This window comes from Platalea leucorodia (assembly GCF_965183815.1).
Source record: "Platalea leucorodia genome assembly, chromosome: 1".
Classification (NCBI taxonomy): domain Eukaryota; kingdom Metazoa; phylum Chordata; class Aves; order Pelecaniformes; family Threskiornithidae; genus Platalea; species Platalea leucorodia.
Genome location: NC_138823.1, coordinates 98,097,673 through 98,123,899, shown reverse-complemented (window position 1 = coordinate 98,123,899; position 26,227 = coordinate 98,097,673). Strand labels below are relative to the sequence as shown.

Genomic DNA, 26,227 nt, shown 5'->3' with positions numbered 1-26,227 from the left:
GGATAATTACAAAAGCCCAATCTAGTCCATCTTGGATTCCCCCCCCCCCCCCCCCCCCGGATATATTTGCGAAGGTGTTTTTTGACATAATAGTATATTAAATGATGTTAAGAGCCAATGAAAATTAACACTAAAATAATTGTTTGTGCTTTAAAAACGATACACTCACCACACTCAAAATCAATTACAATCACATATGATGGGAAGGAAGCCCACCTCCCCAAGGTCTGGAAGGGCCTTGACCTTCCAGAACAAGGTGACCCATTTTCTGGAAGGCTACCACTGGCCTTCACAGGCATAGCTGAACATACAGCTTTGTTTTAGCTTAAGACAACTAGTTAAAGACTACACTGTCTTGAAATCTGGCGTCATACTTCTGCTCAATTACACACAAATGCTGAGTGGAGACATTTTTGGCCATGTTCTGTAAATACCATTTCTACTTATGTTCTGAAACAGGAAAAAACACTGTAACTTTTAACTCTTTCTATGGAGTTCACATTTTTCCCCCATGAAAATGAGTCAACTGGTTTTAAGTTAGTTAAGGCATCCAGTTTAGTCATCTCTCCTCACCAGCTGCAAAGCAGGGTATATTTGCTTCAATTCAGCTCTGCACTAAGACATTTCACAATCAATTCAATTCATGTGACAGGCTGGAATCTGGATCTCAAAAGTGCCTGTAACCATTCCTGCAGGCAGGCAGTAACCCATCCTGTCTGGCATGCAGCCATGCTGCTGAAAATAATTTTTATATGCAACATATTTTATTCTGTAAAGAATGCACAGAGGCTGAGATTGAAACGAGAAAAGAGAAGAACACACCTGGTTTCTCGGACTCACAAGCTACACATTTGCTGTCTTCTGCCTTATTTGATACAAGGCACACCGCACAGTCCCAAGACCCTTTTGGCTTCTTAAATTTGTCTCCAAACCCCAGAGTGACTGTTGTGTCAGTGCTGCTGGAGGAGGATGTCACTGTCACCGAGTTGTCTGTGACCACTGGCAATGTCAGAGCAGGCATTACTCCTGTTCCAGGCTTTGGTGTCTCACAGGCTATACATTTTGTAGCTTCAGATTTGTTCTGGACCAAACAGGTATCACAGTCCCATGTGTTGGGTGCTGTTTTAAATTTGTCTTCAAAGCCCAATGTCCCTGCTGTAGGGACTGCTGCCTTAGAGGCACCACATGGACTTGAGCTTATCGTCTGTTTCGTACTCTCAACTGTTGACACTTTAGCAGCTTGACATGTTACGCATTTCCCATCTGTGGTTTTGTTTTGCAGACACGGGTCATATGTGTCAGACTGCCAAAACGAGGATGCTTGTTTAGAGGTGTCTTTAACTGCAGAAAAACTACTTATTGCAGGCCTTGTATAGACCACTGTGCTTGTAACAGGCTGTGCAGATGTAGAGGAGTATGTTTTCACAGACGTAAAGCCTAGGAAAAAAATAAACAGGAAGAGATCTTACTGATAAAGCAGTACCCTCACTAGATCTAAGTTACTTCTAATACTAGACGGCATAAATTTAAACCAAGTGCCAATGGTTACAACTATACATTCCAACTAACTGCAAGAGGAAGTCCCTGGAAGTCTTATCTAAAGGGATGAAATTTCATATGCTGCACTGGAACACAACAGAACATTTATTTAAAGCTTGACTTAACTCTTCATTTCCAAGAATGTTTTGAATATAAATCTCCACTGGTAGATACAAGCGTGAACAAACAGTACTGAAAGCTGACTGTCCGTCACAGACTAGAAATAATCCGATTTCATTTTAAGACACCATGCCCAATCGAATCAAATTTCTAAAGCTATTTCTGCCATAGTAGATGACTCACATTTACTTTAGTAGCTGTACAGCAGTGGGTACTTGGAGCAGCAATCCACATGGTATTTCCCCACAGATACTGAGTATTAATTAAGCAATAAAAATGAAGACACCGATTGTTATCTATAATCTTTGTGCAAAATGCACTGGACACAGGCCGACTCCTTACTTAAAGGTGCCAATTTTAACAGAAAACAAGAACCACCAATATGGAAATACTAAAGAAAATGCTACGGCAATGCATCTTAAGTAGCAGCACAAATTACTTGTAAAGCTAAAGTGAAGAGGTTTTTTTTTTTCTTATTCTGTTGTTTTGGGAGTGGTTTTTTTATATTAGAAGTGGAATCTTTGAACAGCGTGGATTTAGAACCTGCTTCTCTTAAACTGATAAAGAAAATTAATGTCACTTCACACATAGGTCATTCCTTAAACAAAACGCAGTGTATTTTCTCTCACTTAGCTCTTTCCGACATAAAAAGGCACTGTCTTCTTAAGAAGTATATACATTTGTCACTTCATAAAAAAAAAGTCCTGATGCAACTGAAGGCTTATGGGAAAAGATCAAATTCAATAAAGTCCTTTTTCTTAAAACAAAAAACATCTACACACACACTTCATTAAACAGTTGAAAACAATTGCAATTACTTAAAAATAAAAATTAGAAAAGATTTTTAAAGTGAAACAGCCCACCCCTACTTAAAATTTTCATTTGAATCCATAGTAACTGTTATCATTTAAGGCCAAAAGATTTGCAGCTTTTGAAACATCTTTAGGAATGAAACTGTCTTTACTATTTTTAATGTCCAGAGATGGTGAAGGTGGGAGAGGAATGTTTGTAAAGCATTTTACAGACATTTCCTTTCCAATTCCATAAATTTTATTTATTTAAAACAAAACACTGATTATTTGACTAATTCTCTTTATACTTCATTTACAATTACATCCTAACACATAAAGGAGAAGCAATGCATCTGGTTTGAAGTTGCAGTTTTCCCTTCAGCAATAAAAGCCACTTGGAAGAGAAGGGGAGATCAACCCTAACAGATGCAGCGTTTAACGTAATGCTCTCCTACGTTTGTATTTATAGCTAATATTGCATTAACTGTGCAAAGCGGATTTTTTGTTGTTGTTGTGGTGGGTTTTTTTAAAAATCAATGCAGTTACACGCTAGCATATTTTTTGCAATATCTTTTTAAAAGGAGTTCATTATCTCACCAGGGCTTTTTAGAATGTCTAACACACTTCCTTCCTTTAAGACCTTTGCAGGTTTGGAGAGGCCATCGTATTCTTCTTCTTTTTCCTTCTTATTGCTGGTGCTGTTTACAGTGGCGGTATCTTGAAAAACAAAACAAAAAACACCTTTCACAAAGAAATCCACTTAAAATACATTCACATTTGTTATAAACAAGAATTTCCAAGTTTCATGCCTCTTCTGTAAGAATCTTCAAAATTTCACCTTGTTTACAACAGTTTATAATTACAATTTGGTTAAAAGCAGATCTGTCACTGAAAACACACTTTGCCTGGAATTGCTAATATGCTCAGAAAGGACAGATTTACTACTTAATATACAAAAAAAGAAAATCAGCACTTCAGACCTGAAATGCTAAAATTTCTGTTACCTGGAGTAAGTAAGGACATCACTGGTGTATCACTGGATCCAGAAAGCTCTGCTGATTTCACGACAGGAACACTAAATGTAAACCCAATCTGCTATGAAAAAGAGAGATTTTTCAGATTCTGAAACTAAAGAAACTTCAATCAAGTTTCACACACAAATAATAATCTGAAATCCAGTATTCAAACTTTTGGTATACATGCTGGATGAGAAATTATAAGCCAGAAACCTGTATATTTGTTCTCCCCATTATCAAGGTCAATTCTGCTTTACTGTTCTGCAATATTCTACTAAAGCCTTGAGAAAAGGTTGAGCTTTATTTATTTTACTTACAGACAATGGAGGTAGCACTTCCGCCTCAGTAGATTTCACAATTGGAGATGAAAATCTGAACACAGGACTGCCAACACTACTTGCTGGTTGTACCTGTATTTTCAAAAGAATTAGGGTTTGTATCTAAAAGAAAAACACCCTGGCGAAACAATAGCAGCTACCTGAATTCACTATCTAACAGATGTTCTGCAGTGAAGTTGGGAAATCTGATGTTTGATATTTATTTCTAACCCACAGATAAGAGTTATAATAAAAGAAAATGAAGCTTGCAAGTGAGCATATAGTACAGTATCATCAAAACCAAATCCCATAAACCAAGAGAAAAATCTGAGATGCTACTTAGATCTAAATATATTAAATACATGGAAAAGCAGGCCAGGCAGCTTAAGAGTCTTAAACTAACTCAGCTCAATTGTATTCAGAGCTTCAGCAAATACCTCAACATGTTAAAGCAGATATCTGCTTCAAAACATACAAAAATATTTCAAGTACTCTGGAACAGATGAACATTTTACTGCAATAATATTCCAATTATTGCACCCTAGGCTCGTATTCTACACTAGGCTTATATGACCATTAAAGCTACCTTTAATTTAATAACTTAACTTGGCATAAAATCCCAACAAAATCTCCATAGCATCTGAAGTAGTTAGACAATTATGTTAACTAGAAGTTTGCAAAGTATAAGATGGACAGAAGCTGAATCAAAAACTTTATACATCCCCCCACCTCCAAATCGGAACACAATCCTGATTTATTCAACAGGATATAAACTAATGTTGGTTAGTTTCATGAGCACCATGGAAGAAGTTAACATGCAGCAAAGCAGATGTATACTCATCCTAAAAAAGTGTTTACGGTATACAACAAAGATTTACCTTGTTCATCACTGCTGTTGAAACAGTGCTTGGTGACGATGAGACAGTACTACTGGCAAGAAAACTAAAGTTGAACGAAGGCAGCGATGCAGTACTGATGGGTAGGGGTACTTTCGGTAATCCTGGTTCCTCCACTTCCTAGGTGTAAATTTTAATTGTTGTAAATTTTAATTTTTCTCTTTCTTTAAAGAAGTTGTAAATTTTAATTTTTCGCTTCCTTTAAAAAAGTTGTAAATTTTAGTTTTTCTCTTTTACAAGACATACTACCTTCCTATGCTGTCCCACCCTTAGTTTCTTAACAAAGTTAAATATAACAGACATCTATAGATTAAGACAAAGCAAGTTTTCAAAAGGAATCCTAACCTCCCCACCTGAGTCTGCCACGTCATTTTAATTTATGGCAGGCCTGTTTCCATGCAATACTACATTCATCACCTGTCCAGTAAGAATACTGAAAGTTAGCTCAAAATTATTACCTGTGCAGAACAGAGGGGCACAGACCAGATTTATTTTTGGTTTCTGTACTTTACTTATTAAAGATCTAGAGAAACATCATCGCTTCTAATTATTCTCACATCTCGTCAATTAAGAGTACACTCTCAAGACAAATGAGAAAGTGTTCCTCTTGCAAAATGAGGTAGGACAGCTGCCAAAGTTTCTGAAGTTATTACTGCAGCGAAGTTGTAAAAAGATAATGTTTACAGAAGTATGCGGGTTCCTTAGAGTACCAAAAACCTCAAACCAAACCAAAGCACGAAATGCCAAAAAAGAAAGCCTGACTAGCAGCAGAGAAGATCATAGGTTGGTAAATCTAGTTTATATCATGTATCAGGATGCAAATTTAAAACTCAGAAACCAGTGTACCTTAAAAACTTCCGGTCTTATCCTTGCCTTTAACTATTTAATTACCAAGATTAGATTAGTTAGGGTTTAAATGGGAATAGCCAATCTAATCACAATTTGCACAGTAGTACCAAGAGCTACCCAGAAGTGACTAAGCAGAGATCTAAGTTGCTACTGCAGAAATTTAATGTATCCTACAGCTTACAGCTTTCACAGTTTTGATTTGAAGAGTCTATTAGACCTCGATATTCAGACCATTTGTATTATAGGAACATTCTCCACTATTTACTACTTCTTCATTTTGCATCAGCCAGAATACTGATTTAAATTTTTTATATTTAAGGTCCAGTAGTAGGCAGCTTACATAACATCCAATCAGAAAAATAATCTTTGCGATAGTCATGACCATAGTCTTATTAAGTGGATTTTTCCCATTAAAACAAGAAAAAACCCTCTCACAATGAGTTTGATTAAGTGCCAAAAATTGTGAATGATCATTAGCAGACATGCAGAACACTGTCTTCTGCTTCAGACTCTTGGCCTGTATCTTTCTACATGACTTAAATACAAAATAACAAATTAAATAAACTTTGTTTACTTACTTGGCACTTGTTTCAAACATCATTCCTTTACAAAAACTCTACAAACCTCCACCAAAATACATTCATTCAACTGCTAATGAGAAACTTTATGGTGTGAAGCATCTCCAAGATCATATGACTAAAGCCTTCAAAAATATAAAACCAAAGTTGAGGCACTTAAACAGATAAATAAACTGGAGCCTGCTGTGAAACCCACAGCAAAAAACCCACAAAACTGAAGTGGCATTATTATAAATTACTACGAGGCAATAAAACTGGCATACTTAGCTAGTTACTTCTGTAATCTCAGTGAGATCAATTAACCTAGGAGTCCCTTACCTGTTGTTCTTGTCCAGGTTTTGATACATAGTGTACTCCTCTTTCCCTTCTCATCTTGCCGCCACCACCCACTCCTCCTCCTGAAGACAGACCGTTGGACGCAGGAGTACCGAATTTGGGGTAGGTCAAATTGCTGGCACAGAATAACAATACATAGGTTGGGGGGGAGGGGGCAGGAAACAAGGAAAAATAAATAATAATAAAAAAAAAATCAACTTATCAACTAATTGTTTCGGGCCACTATAGCCACTATTAGTCCTAGAATGGACACCTTCTAATCGGAATCAGAAAAAACTGTTCCACAAGTTGCTAAATGCTGGTAAACATCTGATGTTCTAAACAGCAAAAGATGCATTAATAAGAGCAGCGATGAGAAGGACATACATAAGACACAGTCACAACATCCATAAAGGAATGATGACTAAGCCAGAAGACCTGAAATAGAACAACTGATTTAGTTTGTTATTTTGTAAGGTTTCCTTTTAATAGTCCAGACAGGGGAAATTTTGACTGCCAGTTCTCTGATTCTGTGATGAGCATGTATCTTTGCAAGGATATAAAAGAACAACTAAAAATATATATGGGGGGAGAGAGAGAGAGCATGCGAGGGTGCGTGCGTGCGCACATGAAATGCCGCCAGCAGCTCTTATGGAATAGAGAGGCTTAAACTTGTGTGGCAAGATAATATGGCAAAAGCTTCAGAAGCAGCTCTGGCTTTCCTGGGGCCATCAGCAGAAGCAGCAGAGGTGTTTGGGTATGCCAACATTCCAGGAGTCTTTTCAGACATGAATACAGATCCCTTTTGTAAGGCATACAAAGGCATTTCTTTGTTCATTAGAAAAGCCTAGATCCAAACCAGCAAGATTTCCTAATGCAATTGGGAAGGGAAAAGAGAAAGAAAAACCCCCAAAAAACTCAAAACAAACAAACAAACAAACCAACCAACCAAAACCCCACACCACACCCCAAAACAGAAGTGAATTAGGGAATAACAACAATAAAAAGCAGTATGGCATCAAAATGAAGTATCCCTGGAAAAAATTACCATATCAAAGCTTATCCTGCAGCCAAGCAGTCAGTAATTAGAAAAATACATTTGATCACACTGGAAGACACCAGGTCAAGTTTCCAGAAGACTGAGAAAGAGAATTGGTCTAAACTTGTCAGATACTTGCAAACAGTCTGCTTAGCACTGTAACCACTGAGAGGAAGCCAGATCCTTAAGGCCATATGCTCAAACTTTTCTCTAATCCAAACTGACAATCAATTTGAATTCTGAAAAAAAATCTTATGTCAAAATAGAGCTTTATTCAGACAATTATAACCTGTCTATAACAGCCCGTATTCCTCTTTTCTGTTAACACCTGTCAGCTTCTAAGGGGCAAAGACAGTTTTTTGTCTGTAGGCAAGTAAGTCCAATCCACAATTCTGACCCAGGTTTAAAAACTAAATAGCCTTTGGTAGGCTGAACAGAGATGCACCAAAGTACCGCAGGTTAGCTGCACAACGGGACTCTGGCCAGCTGCCCCTTGTCAGTGTGTTCCTGCTCCACAACATGACAACCAACAGAGACTAGCTTTATAAAAGAATTTAAAAAAAAAGGACCATCTACTCTACAGACTAAAGTAGAACATAGCAGTAAAACTCGCGAACCAAATAAAAAGCAGTATCGGTTTTCTGGATCTCCCTTCTACGTGGAGGAGAAGAAAGGAGTTCTACCAAACAAAATTTAGAACAGTTTGAAAACCCACAACTAAAACGTAACATTTGTTTGCACCTATGCCAAAACCTTAGAGCCAGTCTCTTACACCCCTGAAAAGGTGGTTGCTGTGAAGTCAAACTATTAGATGCCAAAACAAAGGGTTGGTTTGGGATTTTTTTGCAAGCCAAAGAATGCCCAAGGCAACATAAGAATTGCTTGGAAGATGAACACAGAGACAACAAAATACAATTCCCTGCTACTGTTCTTTGAAAGGGACGAATCCTCCAAAAAAGGTATCCTTTGAATGCAAAGTGTCTTAATTCAAGCATTACCCAAAAGACTAGTTGTGCAGAAGGGAGAGCCATGAAGATTATCCAGAGGTGAAGTCATTCTACCTGAACCAAGCAAGCAGTGTAATGCAAGACAATCTCCTCAAGAAGAAATACAATTAGTAACTCTCCTGGAATTTTCTGTTTTAGAGACAAGTTAGCATTTGGCCTCAGATGATTCTGAAGGGCTCCTGTTTTTCATGCAAACTCACAGAGCAGACAAGTGACTTCGCCATGAAAGGAGCATTAAAAAACGATCTTCCTCCAGAAAAAAAACCTAAAAAATAAATATACTCTTGAACTGTAAGCCACTTCACCTTAAAAAGAATCTTTCAGAAAGAGTAATTCCTATAGGACAAAGCTTTCAGACTCCAAGCAATTATATAATTAGCTGAAACTAATAGCTGCCCCCCTAACGAACATCAAGATGCACAAATGGTTTAAGTCTCTCATAATACAATTTTTTTACTGTATTTTCCATTCACTTCACTGAGAACTGTTACTGCCCCTCCAAAAGACGACAGGCAGGCAGACTGTTGCGACAAAAGGAGAGCTTTCTTCTTTCAAGCATTTTAAATTAATAGATTCGTCATACCTTTCAGATGGTGTTACTTGTTGTTCTGCAGGAAAACTCTTCTCTCTCATGCCCTGCAAGTTAAGTTTGATTTATTTCAAGATTTATCTGAATGTATTTATAAACTATACACAAAGTGAAGACAACCAACCACATGTGTTTTGTGTTGTTTTTTTTTTTTTTATTTATACAACTAAATATACCTCATCTACTTAGCTCGTTCCCTAACCACTATGACTATCCACTTTGATCTCCAGCCTAAAAAGCCCATAGATTTAACACCTGGTCATTTTTACATTCAGATTGATACTGGAACCATGGGTAGATTTTTTTCTGAAAGAGGTGCCAATCTTGTTTTAAGGAAAGTTTATCAGGGACTCCTTCTACACCAAAGTGATCAGAATGGGTAATTAAGAAAGTGATCAGAATGGGTAATTGTCAGAAATCTCACTCGGAGCCCGTAGCTCACCTGAAAGAGCTTATACATGACATCAGCATGTTCCATCAGCGACAGCTTTGTGTACAGGAGCATATGAAAAGGAATATGTTGTTTCTGTATTTTAACATTCTTTCACTGAGAGCAGCCCAACCCAATAGCACATCATCTCATTCTGAAAATAACCACCTGCCACTTACTGTTCCAAAAATACAGTTAAATCCATAAAACCTCAAAGTCTCTCTTTTACAGTGGTTCCCACTGTCTTAACGCTTACCTCAAACATACTATCAGTACTCTTTGCCAAGAAAGAGTACCTTAGTAGAATAATTGGTTAGAGACATTCCAAGCTTGCAAAAAGCAGGTAGGTAAGGACCAGGAAATTTACTTACTTTGTGCTTTATATCTACCCTCTGGTGAATTTTGCTGGAATCAGTAGTTGGAGTCAGAGATGGTTTAAAATACTGGGTCCGACTCACTGACAGAGAGATTGCCTTTGGTGTCACGAGTTTCTGGACAGGTGGATGCTGCGATTCCATCTTTGAAAAGGAAGCCACAATCAATTTATCCTTGCACCCGCCCAAAATTACCACAGCATTTACTGATGAAAAAAGTTACAGAACTATAAACCCCCCATCAGTCTCAGCACCCAGTGAAAACTACTTGGAAGTGTTGAAAGCATTTAGCTTGCAGAGGGAAATCACCAGAAAACCAGTTATGAAATCCAAAAAGCTACAGAAGTAGCCAAAGTCTGACTGAATCCTACTTCAAAATTTGGCAGTTAACTTCATTGACAAAATAATTCATGTTACTATAATCAAAATAACTCATGTTACTATAATACGCTCCCATCTTTTCCTCTCCTCTGCCCACATTGCGATTTTTTGTTTTTTTTTTTTTTTTTTTTTTTTACTGGCTTAATCCATTAATTTAACATTCAAAGTGTTAAGCAGCTAATTATACAGGCTTCTAGGCTTCATTTTTCTGACATTTTCCTCCTTTGAAGTTACACTTCCAAAAAAAAAAAAAGTTGCAAAATAATTTTAAAATGGTCTCATTCATTAAAATATATTCCAATGTCTTAGATTTGCATTAGATGCACTTCAAAGTACTGGTTTGACTTTCCTTGTCAAAGCATTTTCACAGACAAGAGTTAAAAATTAACAGAAAGAGCACTGTACATTCTGCAATACTGACTTAACTGAATTGTGAAACAAGAAAGACCCCAAAAGGCTACGAGATTTACCAAAGGCTCCACCTGCAGTCTTAAGGATCAGAAGAATCAGACTGAGGATTCATGCTATTATTTAAATTAGTATCAACAGAAAACTGTGTTTACAATGCAGCTTTAATTTCACAGTATCTCCCAACTCTTGGTAATAAAATCCATGCTGTACTATCTATGAAGTGAATAAAAATACTTCTTTCTACAAATTATCATACTCATTTTGAAACCTTGAGTAAAATGTGGTTTATTTAAGTTCACACACCCGTTTTGAGCAAAGGATGGTCCATTGCTGGTTTTAAATGTAAATAGAACAGAATATGAATCGGAATAGAATAGTTGAGTTGGAAGGGACCTACAACAATAATCTAGTCCTGACCACTTCAGGGCTGACCAAAAGTTAAACCATGATATTAAGGGCATTGTCGAAATGCCTCTTAAACACTGACAGGCTTGGGGCATCGACCGCCTCTCTAGGAAGCCTGTTCCAGTGTTTGACCACCCTCTCAGTAAAGAAATGCTTCCTAATGTCAAGTCTGAACCTCCCCTGACTGATGCAACTTTGAGCCACGGGTCCTGTCACTAGGTCCCAGGGAGAAGAGATCAGCACCTCCCTCTCCAAGTCCCCTCCTCAGGAAGCCAGAGAGAGCAATGAGGTCGCCCCTCAGCCTCCTCCTCTCCAAACTAGACAAACCCAGGTTCCTCAGCCGCTCCTTACAGGACATGCCTTCCAGCCCTGTCACCAGCTTTGCTGCCCTCCTCGGGACACATTCAAGTACCTTAACATCCTTAAATTGTGGGGCCCAGAACTGCACACAGTACTCAAGGTGAGGCCACACCAACACTAAATACAGCGGGATCATCACCCCTTTTGACCAGCTGGTTATGCTGTGTTTGATGCACCCCAGGGTGCAGTTTGCCCTCTTGGCTGCCAGGGCACACTGCTGGCTCATGTTGACCCTGCTGTCAACCAGCACCCCCAGATCCCTTCCTGCAGGGCTGCTCTCCAGCCACTCCCCTCCTAATTTATACTTGTGCCCAGCATTACTATATTCCTGGTGCAGAATCACAGAATAGTTTGGGTCAGAAGGGACCTTTAAAAGTCATCTAGTCCATCCCCCCCTGCAATGAGCAGGGACATCTTCAACTAGATCAGGTTGCTCAGAGCCCTGGCCAACCCGACCTTGAATGTTTCCAGGGATGGGGCATCTACCACCTCTCTGGGCAACCTGGTCCAGTGTTTTACCACCCTCGTTGTAAAAAAATTCTTCCTTATATCTGGTCTAAATCTACACTCTTTTAGTTTAAAACCATTACCCCTTGTCCTGTCGCAACAGGCCCTGCTAAAAAGTCTGTCCCCATCTTTCTTATAAGCCCCCTTTAAGTACTGAAAGGCCACAATAAGGTCTCCCTGCAGCCTTCTCTTCTCCAGGCTGAACAACCCCAGCTCTCTCAGCCTTTCCTCACAGGAGAGGTGTTCCAGCCCTCTGATCATCTTTGTGGCCCTCCTCTGGACCCGCTCCAACAGGTCCATGTCCTTCCTGTGCTGAGGACCCCAGAGCTGGACACAGTACTCCAGGTGGGGTCTCACCAGCGTGGGGTAGAGGGGCAGAATCACCTCCCTTGACCTGCTGGCCACGCTTCTTTTGATGAGGCCCAGGATAAACTGTGAGCACACATTGCCGGCTCGTGTCCAGCTTCTCATCCACCAATACCCCCCCAGTTCTTCTCTGCAGGGCTGCTCTCAATCCCTTCATCCCCCAGCCTGTATTGATACCAGGGGTTGCCCTGACCCAGGTGCAGGACCTTGCACTTGGCCTTGTTGAACCTCCTGAGGTTCACACGGGCCCACTTCTCAAGCTTGTCCAGGTCCCTCTGGATGGCATCCCATCCCTGAGGCATGTCAATCGCACCGCTCAGCTTGCCGTCATCTGCAAACTTGCTGAGGATCCACTCGATCCCACTGCCTATGTCACTGATGAAGATGCACCATTTGTTCTTGTTCAGTTTCATGCCATTGATGATTTCTCAATGCTCCAATCTATCTAGATCCTTCTGCAAGGCCTCTCGTCCCTCGAGAGAGTCAACAGCACCTCCCAGTCTCATATCATCAGCAAACCTGCTAATGGTGCATTCAACTCCTGCCTCCAGATCATTGATAAAAATATTGAACAGAACTGGCCCTAGAATTGAGCCCTGAGGAACACCACTGGTGACCAGTCACCAGCCAGATGTAGCACCATTCACTGCAACCCTTTGCGCCCTGCCCTTCAGCCAGTTCTTCAGCCAGTGCACCATATACCTGCTCATCCCACAGTTGGACAACTTGTCCAGAAGGATGCTGTGAGGAACAGTATCAAAAGCCTTACTAACATCCAGAAAAACTACATCCACTGCCTTCCCTACACCCACTAGACAGGTGATCTTATCGTAGAAGGGTATCAAATTAGTTAGACAGGAATGTACAATGAAAAATAAAAGTCACCCAGTTAGATGTTTAATTAAGAGCTATTCTGTCTGGTGCAGATCCTTGAAATAAGTAAAATACCAGAAAAAATACCTGCCAAAGTTTTGTCTAAGTGCTCAAGTGTTCTGTCAACCATACGTTTGCTTTAGCAGGAAAACACACAACCCTCTCCTTGGCACATGCAACCCTCTCCTCCCTTTCTCATCGAGGGCTACCCTTCCCCTGCCAAACTTTATGAATTCTAGTATTATGAATAGACAATTTCTCTACTTTACCCAGTGACAGCTGTGTGCAACATTCGCTTTCTGACTGACGTCAGGCTCTACGCTGCAAATCTGGCAGATCTTTCCTAATGCCTCATCACAGGTGTAGTTCCACAATTTAACTGAGAATCCATACCAGCTTTGGTTTCAATTATTTGGATAATATTTATGGTAAAGAAATTGTATGCTCTACTATTGAACATTCTTGTAATTTAGCACATGGTGAAAGATGGTACAGGAAATCCAAGATGTTTGTAAACTCTGAATTGACTGTAAAATTAATTATACTTCTGATCAAGGGATTAGCATGGAAACTCCTTGAGACATTCCGTCCATTTTCTCATTAAAACAGCAGATGAAAAGGTTGCATGGAAGAAAAACCACACTTTTGTTCCTTCGGTTGCCTGATCTGAAAGTGGCCTTTTGTGGGTTTTACAATTTAATAAACTCAATGATACCCCAAATTGAAGTGATTAAAAAACATTACTAGTTTTATTTTTTTAAACAAAACCAAAGGAATTAATGATTTACCACAGCATTATCACCAATTCAGTGCTACCTCCAAATAGGAATTTAGGAACATAAGGTTACAGAAGTGACTGTATTTAACAATTTTCCTTCTCCTTACTTTGAGCAGTAATAAAAAAGTTAAGCGTTATTTTCTGTTCAAAATGAACATGGAAATCTGCACAAGGTCTGTATGATCACTCAATATTTCTCTATTTCTGATCATTTCTGCAAGAGAAAGCTTTCCTAAACAGAAAGATTAACATGCAACTTAACCCCAAGTTGCAGGACAAGATAAAACTACTTTGTGTGTTCTAGAGAAGTTGTTCTTGACTGACATATCAAGACACCACAACATAAAGAAAATATAATTCTTAACCTGAGTAATCTTCACAGTCCTTCATCTAGTGTGGGTAGAAAAGACATTTTTAGCAATTTCCACACAGCCAAGACAGCCGTAATTCACATGATGCTAATATTAACTTGAATTCACGTGTATGCCATCATTGAGGTTTGTGACATTCTTCTAATAGCTACAAAGCATGGTAAGTTATCTATCTCAGCTTAAGATCTTACTGGTTCTTACCTGTTTTTGTTTAGATTGGAAGCTAGTAATATTCAGCACACTCCTGTCCACAGGCTAAGGGAGGAAAAAAAGCCTAAGTATTAGAGGACGATTTTTTTCTTAAGAGAGGGTTCCATCCAACAAAAACATGGGGATTTTGTGATCAACTTACAGATGACAGTGGACTAGAAACAGAAGACGGAATCCTTTTAGCATCCTGTCAAGAAAACAGTGCAATAAATTAAACTGGACACTACATAGGGAAGATCTTCATCCTATACTGGCACATTTACTATGTTTTTCAAACACATAAAATAAAACAGATTGAAAGGAGTGTCATTTACCGCCAAAGGACTTGACATCTTCTCCAATGACTGCAAGATGCGCCGCGCTGTGGAACTTGTCACACCATAGGATTGTGCACTTGCTTGTTTAGCTTTCATTTGTCTTCTTACTGGTGGCTGAAAAATTAGCATTGCAAATGTTATGATGCTTGACTCTGAATTAAACACACATGTATTTTATGCCCTATGGCTACAATGGTGATATAACCAATAGTCTTGTGATGACAGAGAAAAATGCACTCACGGGGCATTCAAGCTATTCTCCATTTCATGAAGAAGAAAATATATTCTTACTTACTTTATAGAAGTTTAAGTGGGGCCCCACACATCTTGCACACGGGATAAAGCAACAAAAGAAATACTTAAATGTAAAAGGTCATAAAAGGGAAGATGTTAGGCCTGTAGGGTCTCTGAAGCAGCGATCAGGAAAACAGAACCAAAGCAAAGGCTTGTGCTGCAGAAAGTACTTTCAGTAACAAAACTGATCTCGGAGTTTCATGATGGTGTAAGCATACCATCTTAAAACCAATGTATACAATCGTCATCAGGAATTTCTAGTTTTATGTCTCTTGTTTCCTCCCTTCGCCCAAGATTGCAGTTGACTGCAGATCTTTTTACTGTGTTTAAAAAGATAAAGATCCGATTTGAACTGTAATAGCTTTAAACATATTACACTGAAAAAGTAAACTGTTTTATTTGCACCACATGACTTTGAATATAATTCAAAAAACTTCTTTCAGTGTAACTTTTTTTTTTTAATTCTGTTAAAACCCTCATGTAACCACATCATGCTTACCACACTGCTATCTGAAGACAGGAAGCAGACCATACAGCACATAAAAACACAAACGAGACTCACTGTAATCCACAGCATGCAGCAACAAGCAAGCTAGTCTCTCATTTAAAAGCCTAGTATTTTGGTTCCTTTTTTCAGCATAATCCGTATTTATTTTGTAAAAAATAAAAATAGCTGACCAAAGAGGGCTCCTAGCTTACAGCAAGTTTTGAGTGTTCTGAAGTCTGATTTATCACCAAGTCAGAACAAACCACAAGTTTTCATGGTTTCCCGTAAGTCAGGAACTTGTAGGTGCCCTTGTTCCATGGTAGAAACAGACTGCCAGAATAGGTCCAGCAAACTCTTATTTCCAGTTCCTTAAATAAAGTTTCTTTTGACTTTTGATTTTTTTTTAATTTCATAAAGTTCATTTTGATTTGAACACATTCCAACTGAACCAGATTTTATTGACTTCCTTTTAGATTCAACTCTAGCTACTGAGAGTTGTCAGCATTTTTAATTTGCTCGTTCATTTTAGAACACAGAGAACTCTTAGGGGCAGGTAACTCTTTTCCAGAGCTACCTGAATGATATTAAAATAGAAAGCATTTTATTGTTTGTCTTGAGATTCCATTTAGGACTCTAGGCAACAGAATAGCAAAGGATCAGCAAAGTTGCCTTTTAGATACTACTATAGTAGAGTGCACAGTTTTATACAATACATTTATAGCATCAGTGTAGGCATGCTTGTGTAAGATCTGCAGACAAGTTTCAGGCAGGTAGCTTTTGCTACTATAAACACAAGTTTTCAAAGTTATGCCATCATTGTTTTTATTTACATGTTATTTTAAGATAGTCAGAAGCAGACAATGGCAGAACATGGAATTCTTTGAAAGACTTCACACAGAGGAAATCTCAACTACAAACAACTAGCCAGAACCTAAGATGCTACTGTCATTCTTGTATATTATGACAAGTATTTCTACATAAAATGTTAAAAAAGAATTTAAACAGAAATTATTCTTTTCTACTCTTGCAGGCTGAGAGGACAAATAGGAACTGTTGCCACATTTTCAGCTCCCTGCTCACAGCTCTTTTGGCAGTGCTACCCCTTCTGTATTTCAATTACATCTTCCCTCACACCACACTGCTATTCTCATACCTGATAAGGAGCAATTCGCGCTTTTGTCTCCCTTGCTGCTGCAGCTGCACCACCGTAAGTCGTCTTTCCAGGGTAAAATGGAGAATCCCCAAGCTGGCTTGTCTTAAAGATAGAAGTGTTTCCAAGTGACTACAGAAAGGTGTTATGATTAGTGGTTAGTAAAATGGCTACACATTCAAATTGATTAAAATGAATACTGTGAAGTACTTACAGGAGAGGGAGATCCAAAAGCAGATAAATTGAATGCAGGTTTTTTAGAGCTAGCTGCAGGATGCTGTGAGAGGGAATGAGATCTTTCAGCCTCTGCGGACCAGAGCAGTGGTGCTGAAGTATTTTTTGAAACTGTGATATCTGCCAAAATGACACATACCATACGTAAATGCCTTGTGTACATAGAGAACTTTAATATTAAAGATCACACTAACTCCAGAGTTCTTTAATACAGAAAAATAAGTATTACAGAATGAAAAAGTTCCCTAACACTCATTTCTCCAGCACTCTAACCTTCAGAGTTCTTCAAACAGATCAATTTCACATACGGTATGAAAACCAAGTATCAACTCTGAACTTGAAATCTGTTCAGAGAACTGCAAATACGTTACCTTTCAGTAATCTTTCAAAAGCATGCACAACAAGTTAATAGTATGCTTCCAATGCAGAGCAATTTTATTTTTTCTTCTTTCATGGTAAAATAAAAGGGAACTGCATAAACACTGGTGCATCTATAATGATACAAAGTTTTTCCTACGTTGCTAAATGGTTGGAGGCCAGCACAGGTCAGAGTTGCACAGGTTTTAAACCTGAAAAATTCCCCAAAGGCTGAACTAACAGAGTTAAAGACCTATTTTCCATGTACGTTTTATGGAGACACACCAGAAAGCTCTAGTAAACTCAGGTTATATTGCTAAACCCTGGCAACATCTACTATTGTAAATTGTAAAAATATGTTCTCCAGAGAACTTGCTGAGCATGCCTCAATCCCCATTTATATGGGGGACTAGAAAAAGCTCCAAACCTGCTGTTTGCCCTTTCTCAGTGAGATCACCTAGGTCCCCATATACATCAATACAACGTTTTTATTTTTTACTTTAAAATGGTGTACATTCCTTACTGAATTCAGCAAAAGACATAGCAGTATTGACAACTGATGCCTTCTACCAAGAAAGGCCAAAAAAGCAGCCAAAAACTTGTTCAGTCAGAATAGTTCCTTTATTGACTCCTGGTGAAAACACAGGAAAACATCTTGTGTTTCTATTTGTCACCTGTATTTATTCACATTTAACCAGGTGTCAGTTAGATATTCTGAGTCACCCTTCTAGGCAGTCAACCTGGCTTTCAAGCTACAGCACAGTCATCTTCAATTCCTACTATCCCAGTTCAAGATTTACAGATAACCTAGCTAAAAGTGTGTTTATCAGCACCGACTCTTTGTAACATCAGAGTCTCATAAATGTATTCCAAAGCATGGTTATATTAAAGAGGTGACAGGATTATATACTTCTAAAATACTAAAAATTAGATTTAATTCTAACATCCAAAGCTGACATTCACCTACTTTATTTACTAAGGTGGTGTGGAATACTGAAGAATGCAAAGTACTTCATGTTACCAAAAAAATCAATTAGAGAACATGAAAGTTACCTTTGTCAGATGCTCTAGAGGAGAAGCCACTAGTTGTTGAGATGTTATCATCATCATGCTGAGAGGTAGAATCTTTTATTTCTTTTACAAGAGACAGTCCAGGACTGCCAATGCCAAGTGAAGATGATGTAGAGGGCTGACAATGTGGTACCGTGGAATCCAACATGGTACAGTTCAAATGGCTCCGGTGAAGAGAGGGCCTTGTTAACACATCCGAGAAGTTCAATGCAGATCTACTCGTGGATGGTTCTAAATAAGAACAGGGAGACAATTACCTTTCCTATAGGCAAGCTCACAGAAGCCAAAACCTGTTTTCTATCAACAGTCATGCCATTGCCAAGTTCTAAGCACAAAAATAGAGAAGCTCTATTTAACTTCTTCCTCGCCCAGATAGGGTTTCATCTAACTGTCTGATTACAACAGCAACACTGCTTGCAGTACTAAGTATTAATGTCACTTTAAGAAGTAGTGAATGATGAGGTTTTACACCACCAAATTCTGACCCCATGCTCTCTTTTGCTAAATCAAACATGTACAAATTCTTTGTTCTGCAGATAAGGCTTGCAATCAGCTTTCCAAAATTTGAGACTACATGGCAAGTTACAGACAACTCTGCAGTTTATACAATCTTGTAACAAAGATGATGTCAATCTGAATACATAACATGAAAATGAGTATTTGCAGAGATTTTGGGGGGGTTTGTTTGTTTTGGTGTCCTTGACCCCTCTCCCAAATTCTACCATATCAGGTCATGCTACAGGGAAAACATTATCTCCTATCCATTAACTTTTGAGATTCTGGCACGCAGGACAAGTAAGCATCATGGCCTCAGTTGCAAGATGGGCATTTTTTCCTCACGAACCAAAGGGTCTGTAAACACTGCCAGTGTCCTGCAAGAGGTCTTCTCACAGGTCCAACTTGCCACATGAACAGAACAGCTATTAATGGATATCTTGCCTGATATCCATGTAAGTCCACAGTCTCTCCCAGAAATTCTGAGTATGAACATGATTTTGAGTCACTATCCTCTTGATATTTGCACTGAAGCTTAAACTACCTATTTCAATCTTCACAACCACCACAGTACTAGTAATTAGTTCTCCAAAGCACTCGTAAATTTTTAGGACTGTCTTGTCTGAGATAAAGAAAGTGTTATCAGGCTGAAGGCTGGCCAAGCAAAGGAATACAGGCTTTAGCACATTGGTACCTCAGAGCCAAAGAAACAGGCTTTCTAAAATTCTAATAGCAATAATAATAAAAAAATCTTATCATTAACTGTAGCAAGAAAGATTGGTCCACAACATTCACAGACTGCAACACAAGCTACTAAAGGTTCTAGGGTGTCCATCTGCTCCTGATTTCTTGGAGCTAGAAAGTTTGCTGTGCAGCTGTTCTCACTGAAAGGTCCTTTCACACAGTTCTTCAGGGAAGCCAACACATGTTCCTCATTCATGAAGACCTTCTCTATTCCTACATCCAAACTTATTCTCAAGCTACAGCTACACTGAAAGCAATAAAGCTCCTTATTTACAATTAGATGACACTGGTGACAAAGGTATTTCCTCATTATTTTTCATTCTGCCAACAGAAGCAACTGACTTTCCACACACGTGGTTATGTACGTGTGCTCAGACAAACTTCTCTCCTTATTAAAAATTAAGTTCCACAAAACTGCTAATTTAAGAGAAACTCAAATGAGAGCATATGCAAATTTACAGAGAAGAACTACGAAAACAGTGAGAGGCATAGATATGAAACACAGATTAATCTTTCATACGGTAAAGCAAGGGGTTGCAAACTTCTTTGCCAAGGATCCAAATAGGTTTTCAAAGACCCCATACTAGCCATGCACACACCTTAATGTTACCAAATATTTCAAAAAGAATAATGTCATAAACCAAGTTCCCCAGTTCTCCATTAAACTAACAAGGAACTTTGCTAAATTGATTGAAGAAGCCCAAAGGAAAAAAAAAAAAAAATCAGGACATAAGAAGGAATTTTCCTCTGGCATTCTAGCATCTGGTCTTTTGTTTTGAGGACAACAAAACAAATTAATGTTTTTATTACCTTAGGCAATTAGATAGACTTTCATTCCAGACCTTTTAAAAAGAAAATGTAACCCAGGACACTTGCAAATGAATATTATCAATACCCTGCACCTGGCTAATTGACTACCTGCAGTTAACTGAAGCCTTCCAAGAGCTGCAAGACAACCTCCAGTATGTTTTGCAATTATGTTTACAGTTTAAAGCTAAGACAGTTTCACAAACAGTTGTTGGGGTATTTTTGTTTGTTTTGGGGGCATTTTGGTTTTGTTGTGTGTGGGGTTTTTAGTTTTGGTTTTGTTTTGTTGGGTGGTTTTTTGGTTTTTTTTGGGTTTGTTTTTTTTTTTTTAAATTCTGTCAAAACGCTCATTCTAGCTTCTCTTAGAAATTTAGATTCAAAACTAGAAATCTGTGAATAAATACAGATGGCCAGAATACTAAATGATTTTTCACATACCTTCTAAATTAATTCTTGCTGATTCAGGCGTGACTCTCCCATCAATCATTATGGTATCTTCATTTGCATAATCATGGTGATAGTTTACTGGAGTCTCTTCCTGGTTTGTAGATTCATTTGTATCTACACATTCATCTTCACTTTTATTGAAATATTTCTGTAACCATCCTGGTACAATGTTTTTCACTGATTCTGTCACTCTGCTAATGATTCCCTGCTTGAAAGAAAAAACACTTGTTAATTACAGAAACACAGTCAATAGCATACGCTGGGATGCAACCTTGCACAGACCTTGAAGACAGACATTAGATAGCAAATATTCAGGACAAGGATAAGATAGAGGGGGGTTGATGCTTGACGTAAGATCTCTATGCTTCTGGGACACACATGACAAAAATTCACCTAACACTCATTTACTACTAACCAATCAGTTTCTGCACTTCCCAGTGACCTTGTCACCGTTCAAAATTCTGAAATTTCAGCCAAAGTTCACCAGAGGCTTGTCAAGTCACAACATCATCAGGAAATTCTATTTGTAAATAAGTCCTGATGTACGTACTTTTTTTAAAGACTCCTCCTCTTAACACCTTCACTTGAAAAACCATCAAAACCGGAAGATCAGAAATTATCTACAGTGACAGTGATGACCATAGTAGCTGCTAAGATCAGTGAACTTAAATATTTCTAATTTTTCTAACGCTGAGCTGCAGTAACAACGTGTGTCAAAAAAACAACTGTTATGCTCTGAACAGTCAGGGTATCTTGCAAGAAATCCTGGAAGAATCAGCTATAGTTGAATAACAGGTGCCTCACTACAGGACTGTTAAATACATCCATTTTGATTAAATTTCATTTCATGGTACGTTAGAAGTTTTGGATCTCCAAACAATATTCTGCAATTACTAAACACAAAAAAGCCATTTCCATTTTGACCTTTACCAATTATTTGCAATGCTTACATTCTACGTTTAAGAAATATTTATTTACCATTTTGTTTTAGACAGTCACATGTTTCCCGTCGTGCCCTCAAAATTTCAACACACCTTCCTGTCAAATCTCAACCCCGCGCAGCAGATTGCTTGCAGCAGGGAGCTCCCTCCCTCTTACGCTGACTGCAGCCACAGAACCAGCTGCTCAACTCCGCAAGCTGCAAGCAAACGTGAAAGCTAACTCAGCAATTTCAACACTTTGGAAACTGAAAAGTAAGGGGAGTTGAACAGATTTTTGTTGAACTCCATCGTCAGTTGCTAACACATGTACCAAAGGCTCTGGCAAGGTTCTCTGGTATTTTTCCGGGTTCAGGCAATAGACTTTTCTAGTCTAAATTATTATTCAGGTGTAGAAACTTGAGAATGTTCTTTGAACATGTAATAGTTACAGTCTAGTAAACAATTCTGAAACCAGAACTCTGCTGTATTCAACTTTCTCAAAAAATTTAGCACACAAACAAAACAAGAAGCCCATATCACTTATTCAAGTCTTTCATACCCGACAATGCAAACACCAAATTACAGGAGTTATAAAGAAATTAGATACCCATGAATCTGGAGTTAAGAGGGGGGTGGGGAAAGAGGAGGAAGGGAAGGTAGAAAACAAAAAGCCTTTTCACAGAAAGAAAGTCGTCTTAATTTACAATTTGACATTTTTCATAATGATCTGTAATTGAATCTTCTGCTTGCACAAAGACAGAATAAATATCCAGGGACAGTTTAAACCAGACAGAATACAGCATAATAAACACATCCATCACAATTACCACACTAAGACGCACGCAAGCATGCCATGCTCAGGATGTTGCTGCTATCCTACATAAATACTAAGCCGCAGCTTTCCAACAGAATCTACTAACTGCATGTAACACCAGAGTTCACAAACAGTTCAGTGCACAGTACCAGCAAAGAGGCAGTCCCTACTCTATCCCCAGCCCCTCACTTCCACCTTTCCCTGTGGCATATTGTCCCCCTTTTTTGGGGCAAATATTTTGCTGCTATGAATAAAAGTGCATCGGGAACTCACAGGAGTTAAAATTTGCCAAAATGAGCAAACGGGCAGGAAATGAACTGCATCCAAGGCAATGCTCTTTCCAAAAAGCTAAGCACTACTGCATCCAGTATTGCTAGTGAGTTTCTCCATCAGAGAATAGATATTATTGGCCATAAAATAGGCCTGTATGATTTTCTGGCTGAAGAAATCCTCCCAGGGCTGAAAGCTACCCGAGACTCAAGATGGAAGAAGTCGTAGGCATCCAGAAGAGTAAACACCCAATCATTAGTAATCCAAATGAGTAACTGGAGAATCTAGCTGGACTAATAATTAACCAAGATGACATTTTACCATTCATATCTAAAACGAGACCTGTTTGACCCTTTCTTGCATATGGCAGCCTTGCTAGCATTCTCCACATCATCAGCACTTTAAGACTAAGCTGGGTAGCACAGGGTAACTTCCCAAACCAACCCAGGAGCTGGAACTCGCTCGGCGCAGCCATACTGTAGCAAGTACTAATAGCCTGCTCCGTTCGGCTTAGGCACCGGGGAACACAAGCAGCATAATTTTATGCTCCAGAATACTGCTGGCTTAGTGACAAAGCAAGGAAAAGCAAAATACGCGGAAATGCACCTCCATTTTCTGTCTGCAAAATGAAAATATCGATTAAAAGCACTGTGAAAGAATTGTGCAGGCATTAGGAACGAGCCATTGCCAAACACAGATCTTGCTAAAAAACCCACCTCCCCCCTAAAAGTAAGCCACACACCCCAGGTATGCTCACTCACCAAAAAAAAAAATCAAGCAAATGAACATTTCCTTACGGCACCTCCTACCTGCCCATCACAGCTGAAAATCAATCAATAAAGCACCATGGTTGGATTCCTGTCCAAGTCAGGCAGTTAAGGTACCACTGACCAACTACACTTTTAAACATGCACACTCCGTATTCTTGCCAGGACATTTCAGCAAAGTGTCATGCCTTGCACTGTCTTTAAAGCTGGCATTTTAACCTTACCCTTACTTCTAGTTTTCTTCCCCGTCAGCACATGTGTTGGAACACCCTCTCCCTCTCCCTGCACATGCAACACAAGCCCACCCTGCCAGCAGCAGAGCACTCTCCCTCTGCTGCTCCCGTGCCACCAGCTCTGTGCTTTGTCCATCCCAGGTTCGCCGGCGCTGCCATCTCCCCACACAACCATCATTAAACCCTCTAGAAGGCTGGCAAGGACACTGCACATCTCTTTGAGGCAAACAGATCTTCAGAGGTGAAATACAAAAGACACAGCGCAGACAACTCTAACAACCAGGCTTATTCCTCCAGCAAAATCTGAGCGGGCCGCTCAGATCCCAGTTTCCTCAGGCCACAATTACGTACCGGTCCCTTCCTGAACACCTCCATTCGCTACAGCTACACCGAACACGCTGCTGCACAGAAACTCTGCTAGTTCCCAGCCGCAGGCCGGGAGGGGAGGAAGGGGGGCCGGGACGCCGCTTCAACGCTCAGAACCCCTCATTTCTACAGGCCACAGCGGCAACGAGCTCAGTATCGTGAAAGGGCCGAAGACGCCACGGGGGCAATCCCGACCGCGCGTCGCAGCGTTTTCGTCAGCGAATGTGTTTTCGCCCTTAACTGACTGATTTCAGCAGTTCGAGAGCTGCTGTCGGTACCAACGGTTGTCCGCTCGTCTTAAACGCACGCTCATACTCCCGTCTCATCCCGAAACGTCAGCAGGAAAGCAGAACAAAACAAAACAAAAATTCCACTGAAAAGATCCAGTAGCTTAGGAATAGATATTTACAACAGTTTTTCAGATTCTGTGCACCATCTTAAGCGTCTGCAGCTCTGCGAGCTATATCTAAGTCTATGTATACAAACACCACAGCAACAGTAGCTACAGTTACCGTTACTCGAGGCATACTGCCTTGAGATGCAAGTCTAAGCAAAAGACGTACAGATAGAAATACTAACCCGTAAACAAAGAGGTGTCAGAATTTACTACTTTAAAATACCATTTCTTCGAAGGATTTATAAAAAGAAAGAAAAATCAATAGGTTATGGTCACAGTTCGACTTCCAAACTTAAAAGCAGGCTATTTCTTGGCCAAAAATATTTACGGGATAGGACAGTTTTCCCAGCCCGGAAGGGTCTTTCACATAGCATAGCGGGGGAAAAGTGCTGGCAGGAGTACTCAGCAATGATGCACTACTGGAAAATATCTACTTTTCTAATTGAGTTGATTTCAGTCTGAGAGGCTTAAGTAAATCCCACTATACAGCACAGGACTTACTAAAAAAATTATATCTAAATTATATAAAGGTCATACACTAACATGAATTTGTCAGAGATGCGAAATACACAACCGGATAACAGACCTAATTTCCACTGCACTGTATGCACACCTCTGAAAAGCATCAAGTTTTTACCTCCAGGCCTCTCAGAGATTTCTTTCCTTCCCATTTCAAAAGTTCGAGTTATTAAAACATATGAATCAGTAAGTCCTCAAAAAGAAAACCTAAACCTAACGGTGAAGTTCACCGAGACAGAGCAGATCGATCTCACCACTCCCAACCATCAAAAAGGAATTTTCGTGCTCTCTCCATCCCCCACGGCTACCTCATGCCAGCTCTGGCGCATAGCAGGCTACTCTCCGTACTAGCTGAATTCGCTCATCTGGCAAAAAGAACATGTTTCTCTGCTGGACTAATGAGTTCAACTGGCTCGGTGCACCAGAACTGGCCCGAGGGAGAGAGGAAGATGGGGCCGGCGGAATGGCGGAAAGATGGACGAGAGGAAGACGAAACAAAACTTCTCCCTTCTTTTAACCACCCCGTGTCCATACTGCCATTAAAGATCGTCCCTTTCCCCTCTTCACCTCACCCTTCCGCTAGCACATACACGCAGCCAAGCGACAAACTGTATCCGGCCTCTATCAAATAGACGCAGCCAAAAATTCGCCTACGGACTGTGATGGTCGGGAGCACCCCTCAGGGGCACCAGGTCGCTGGTCCAGCTCACCATGCGGCTGCACCAGTGCTGATGCAAAAGCGGGAACAGAAATGGAAACACGACGTGACTGTCTCTTGCAGTGGCACAGACTTAGGCTGGCTTAAACTAACTCTGCTTTTGCTATTTAGGGAGTGGTTTCAATTTGGACGTGGGACAGCAGAGTTTGATATTTCATTTAGAAAAATAGACAGTAAAACTTATGACTTAATATGAACAATATGTTACAGGAATGTCATTAATTATGTAACATTTGAAAAACAACAATTTTAAGGCAAGTGGACTAGATCAGATTTATTTCTAAAAATCATGAAGAAG

At 39.5% G+C, this 26,227-nt stretch overlaps 1 protein-coding gene across 4 annotated transcripts in view; it reads right to left on the bottom strand.

Moving 5' to 3' along the window:
* Window positions 1-26,227, bottom strand: part of NUP153 (nucleoporin 153) — a 46,823-nt gene that overhangs the window by 9,716 nt on the left and 10,880 nt on the right. Inside the window, exons 2-16 of one of the 4 annotated variants that reach the window (XM_082319664.1) lie at window positions 20,917-21,133; window positions 18,415-18,663; window positions 16,985-17,124; window positions 16,774-16,902; window positions 14,837-14,953; window positions 14,665-14,709; window positions 14,514-14,567; window positions 9,858-10,004; window positions 9,051-9,103; window positions 6,425-6,557; window positions 4,662-4,799; window positions 3,784-3,876; window positions 3,455-3,545; window positions 3,048-3,167; window positions 823-1,437 (exon numbers count right to left, since the gene is read on the bottom strand). In XM_082319664.1, coding sequence (XP_082175790.1) covers window positions 823-1,437; window positions 3,048-3,167; window positions 3,455-3,545; window positions 3,784-3,876; window positions 4,662-4,799; window positions 6,425-6,557; window positions 9,051-9,103; window positions 9,858-10,004; window positions 14,514-14,567; window positions 14,665-14,709; window positions 14,837-14,953; window positions 16,774-16,902; window positions 16,985-17,124; window positions 18,415-18,663; window positions 20,917-21,133 — 2,341 coding nt within the window. The remainder of the gene's footprint in view (window positions 1-822; window positions 1,438-3,047; window positions 3,168-3,454; window positions 3,546-3,783; window positions 3,877-4,661; window positions 4,800-6,424; window positions 6,558-9,050; window positions 9,104-9,857; window positions 10,005-14,513; window positions 14,568-14,664; window positions 14,710-14,836; window positions 14,954-16,773; window positions 16,903-16,984; window positions 17,125-18,414; window positions 18,664-20,916; window positions 21,134-26,227) is intronic. The other 3 variants (XM_082319666.1, XM_082319667.1, XM_082319665.1) reach the window with 3 other exon arrangements.